Source organism: Sander lucioperca, chromosome 8, assembly GCF_008315115.2.
Source record: "Sander lucioperca isolate FBNREF2018 chromosome 8, SLUC_FBN_1.2, whole genome shotgun sequence".
NCBI classification, from domain to species: Eukaryota; Metazoa; Chordata; class Actinopteri; order Perciformes; family Percidae; genus Sander; species Sander lucioperca.
In genome coordinates, this window is record NC_050180.1 from 42,456,348 (window position 1) to 42,461,347 (window position 5,000).

Sequence of the window (5,000 nt, forward strand, 5' to 3'; positions counted from 1 at the left end):
CACACACAGACACACACACACAGACACACACACACACACACACAGACACACACACACACAGACACACACACACACACACACAGACACACACACACACACACACACACACACACACAGACACACACACACACACAGACACACACACACACACACACACACACAGACACACACACACACAAACACACACACACACACACACAGACACACACAGACACACACACACAGACACACACACACACAGACACACACACACACAGACACACACAGACACACAGTGAGTCGGTGGCAGCTGCTTTTAAAAATGTAACGTCTGTTCTTCGTGACCTGCTAAATTCTACGACGGCTGAGAAACTTTTCTGCTGACGTTTTTAGGGTTTAATGTCGACCAACCCGTACGGGAGGAAGCTCTATGACACATGTAGTAATACTAAGTTGCAAAGTGACTTTTTTGGTTAAACAAAAGCAATAATGTCAACTCGTCTGGCCCTCCCTGTGACCGTCCTCTCCAGCGGGGCCCTCAGTGGAGTTGAGTTAGACCCCCGGCTGCAGATTAGGATTCACTGACGCTGAACGTTTTCACCGGCCTGCATGCAGCGCCACGTTAACGGCAAGTCCGGCAACCTCACCTCTCTGGTGGCGGTGACCTGCTGCTCCCAGTGTTTCTCCACATGACGCTGGGTGGCGCTGCTCACACTGGTCACACTGGTCATACTGGTCATACCGGTCATACTGGTCATACCGGTCATACTGGCCATGCCGGTCATACCGGTCATACTGGCCATGCCGGTCATACCGGTCATACTGGCCATGCCGGTCATGCTGGCGTAGCTGGCTTCAGACGCGTAGCCTCCCTGCTTCCAGGGCGGCAGGACCTCAGCAGACGCAGAGAGCTGCAGGAGAAAGGAGAGTCTTCACGTTAGGAGACAGGATCAGGTTCAGGATCAGGATCAGGATCAGGATCAGGTTCTGGTTCAGTAGGTACCTTATTATTACCTGTAGGCTCAAATGAACACACCCCTACACACACACACACATGCACACACACACACACACACACACACACACACACACACACACACACACACACACACGCATACACTCATGCACACACACACACACACACACATACCCATACACACACACACACACGCATACACTCATGCACACACACACACACACACACACACACACACACACACACGCATACACTCATGCACACACACACACACACACACACACATACCCATACACACACACACACACGCATACACTCATGCACACACACACACATACCCATACACACACACACACACGCATACACTCATGCACACACACACACACACACCCATGCACACACACAGACACACACACACACACACGCATACACTCATGCACACACACACACACACACACACACACCCATGCACACACACACACACACACACACACACACACACACACACACACACACACACACACACCCACACCCACGCGCACACACACACACACACACACACACACACACACACACACCCATACACACACAAATGTTTGTTTCTCTATCTTTGTGGGGACCCGTCATTGACATAATGCATTCCCTAGCCCCTTACCCTAACCTTAACCATCACCACTAAATGCCTAACCTTAACCCTTACCCTCACCCTAACCATAACCTAATTCTAACCCTAATCCTAAAACCAAGTCTTAACCCTCAAACAGACCTTTAACCTTGTGGGTCCAGCATTTTGGCCCCACAAGTATACTGTATTCCCCGGTTTTTGGACCCCATGAATATAGTAAAACAAGCATACCCATACACACACACACACACACACACACACACACACACACACACACACACACACACACACACACACACACACACACACACACACACACACAGGTTCTCACCTGTTTCCTGGTCATGACGGGAGACTTGACGGGTCTGATGGGGGAGACGGAGATTCTTCTGGAGGGAGAGACGGGTCTGCAGACACACAGTTTACAACACACTGTAACATCAGCAGCACTTATTATTATTATTATTATTATTATTATTATTATTATTCAGGGCTGCAACTCCTGTCCCGAGGAGAGAAGATATTCACATTTAACAAGCTGACATCACACAAGTTTACCTGATTTATCATTAAGAATGACTCACACTGATTGTTGGATTATCTAAATAGTTGGAGATTAACTTAAAGGTCCCATGGTATGAAAATGTCACTTTATCTTTGTATTAGAGGACCACTAAGGTCTATATAAAGAGACTTCAGATACAGTATTAGGGGACCACTAAGGTCTATATAAAGAGACTTCAGATACAGTATTAGGGGACCACTAAGGTCTATATAAAGAGACTTCAGATACAGTATTAGAGGACCACTAAGGTCTATATAAAGAGACTTCAGATACAGTATTAGAGGACCACTAAGGTCTATATAAAGAGACTTCAGATACAGTATTAGAGGACCACTAAGGTCTATATAAAGAGACTTCAGATACAGTATTAGGGGACCACTAAGGTCTATATAAAGAGACTTCAGATACAGTATTAGGGGACCACTAAGGTCTATATAAAGAGACTTCAGATACAGTATTAGAGGACCACTAAGGTTTATATAAAAGAGACTTCAGATACAGTATTACAGACCCTATATGTAAGTATTAAGTACGTAAGGAGGGAAGTACCTGACGGGCGCGGGCGATGGCCCCTTCACGTGGCGGACGGGTGATGGTGACTGCTGGCGTCCTCCCGTCACCTTGGAAACAAAGGACGGCGGGGACTTGGAGGTGGGCTTCGGGGGAACCCGTGGAGGGGTTTTGTGAGCCAGATGCTGAGTCATCATTCCTCCTTCAACATGCATCTCCATCATGGTGCTGGACTGGAAGCTGGCCTCCACCTTCTGACGGGGAGAGGGGGGAGATTTCAACCAAATTGTCAAAAGAATAACGTGGATGTTCCGTACAATGATCTCCACATGTAGATGAAATGATCAGTGCACTACTTTCATTGAATTTGGGCGTTTTATTTAATTTTATAGCATTTGAAAAATAAGAAATATCAGAAAAAAGAGACATTTCCCTTCTTTTGAGTTTTTCGTTTACATGCAAGCGGAGACATTTCCCTTCGTTTGAGTCCTTCGTTTAAACGTACGGAGACATTTCCCTTCGTTTGTGTCCTTCGTTTAAACGTACGGAGACATTTCCCTTCGTTTACACGTACGGAGACATTTCCCTTCGTTTGTGTCCTTCGTTTAAACGTACGGAGACATTTCCCTTCGTTTAAACGTACGGAGACATTTCCCTTCGTTTACACGTACGGAGACATTTCCCTTCGTTTGTGTCCTTCGTTTACACGTACGGAGACATTTCCCTTCGTTTGTGTCCTTCGTTTAAACGTACGGAGACATTTCCCTTCGTTTGTGCCCTTCGTTTAAACGTACGGAGACATTTCCCTTCGTTTGTGTCCTTCGTTTAAACGTACGGAGACATTTCCCTTCGTTTACACGTACGGAGACATTTCCCTTCGTTTACACGTACGGAGACATTTCCCTTCGTTTGTGTCCTTCGTTTACACGTACGGAGACATTTCCCTTCGTTTGTGTCCTTCGTTTAAACGTACGGAGACATTTCCCTTCGTTTGTGTCCTTCGTTTACACGTACGGAGACATTTCCCTTCGTTTACACGTACGGAGACATTTCCCTTCGTTTGTGTCCTTCGTTTACACGTACGGAGACATTTCCCTTCGTTTACACGTACGGAGACATTTCCCTTCGTTTGAGCCTTTCGTTTACACGTACGGAGACATTTCCCTTCGTTTGTGTCCTTCGTTTAAACGTACGGAGACATTTCCCTTCGTTTACACGTACGGAGACATTTCCCTTCGTTTGAGTCCTTCGTTTACACGTACGGAGACATTTCCCTTCGTTTGACTCCTTCGTTTACACGTACGGAGACATTTCCCTTCGTTTGTGCCCTTCGTTTACACGTACGGAGACATTTCCCTTCGTTTGTGTCCTTCGTTTAAACGTACGGAGACATTTCCCTTCGTTTACACGTACGGAGACATTTCCCTTCGTTTGACTCCTTCGTTTACACGTACGGAGACATTTCCCTTCGTTTGAGTCCTTCGTTTACAGACTGAAAACGAGCCTTTCTAAATCTTCCGTCCAGAGTGGAGATTTTGGAAAAACGTTGTTTGCAGGTTTGCTCGTAAACTGAGACAAACGGAGGTTTAGGCAGCCGAGGAAGTGAGGAAGAGAATAGAGGAGGGAGTGATTGGTTGCTGTTGTTGCTATTTTCAGGATTCTGATTGGCTAACGTGGGCTTGAGCTTCCTGTTAATGCTCTGACACACCAATCAGACGGCCGACCGTTGCCAGAAAAGCCAGTCGGACTGATCAGTCTCCCCGAGGTCCAAAAAGTTCCTCAAACACACCGAAGAGACGCCGACTTGAGCGTACGTTCAGCGCGTGCGCGAGACGTAATACGTCTCCATAGCAGCAGGCGGCGCTGATCTGTATTGTCGCTCAAAAAATGAATACGATCTCGTATTTTACGAAGATACTTCACCGGAACGTGTATTTATTTTATAACGTATTTTGAGGATTCTGATTGGCTAACGTGGGGCTTGAGCTTCTCGTTACACTGCCACCTACAGGTCTGGCGAGCTCTTGACGGCGGCATATATACACGGGGACGTGTAAACAGCTGTGCACAATGTTATTTTTGGAAACGGAGATGGTGAAAGGTCAGTGTTAACGCTTATCAGTTCAATTTCCTAAGCACAAACGGACATTTGAAAAAACAGGAAAATGGGTTAAAATATCAAAATTTTAATTTTTTTTCCCACCTTGACAAATAAAAAAATTAGATCTTTAAACTGTTTTTACAATTTTATGTTTTTATTCAGAGGATCAGAAATTGAGAAAATTACAAAATTGCGTCTGGGCTCCAATTATTCATAATACTGTAATGGTATTCTCTCCCTCCAA

At 45.8% G+C, this 5,000-nt stretch overlaps 1 protein-coding gene across 1 annotated transcript in view; it reads right to left on the reverse strand.

The window, feature by feature from the left end:
• ttn.2 (titin, tandem duplicate 2) overlaps nucleotides 1-5,000 on the reverse strand; it is a 363,393-nt gene that overhangs the window by 348,334 nt on the left and 10,059 nt on the right. Inside the window, exons 5-7 of the mRNA XM_036004140.1 lie at nucleotides 2,695-2,909; nucleotides 1,912-1,987; nucleotides 627-890 (exon numbers count right to left, since the gene is read on the reverse strand). Coding sequence (XP_035860033.1) covers nucleotides 627-890; nucleotides 1,912-1,987; nucleotides 2,695-2,909 — 555 coding nt within the window. The remainder of the gene's footprint in view (nucleotides 1-626; nucleotides 891-1,911; nucleotides 1,988-2,694; nucleotides 2,910-5,000) is intronic.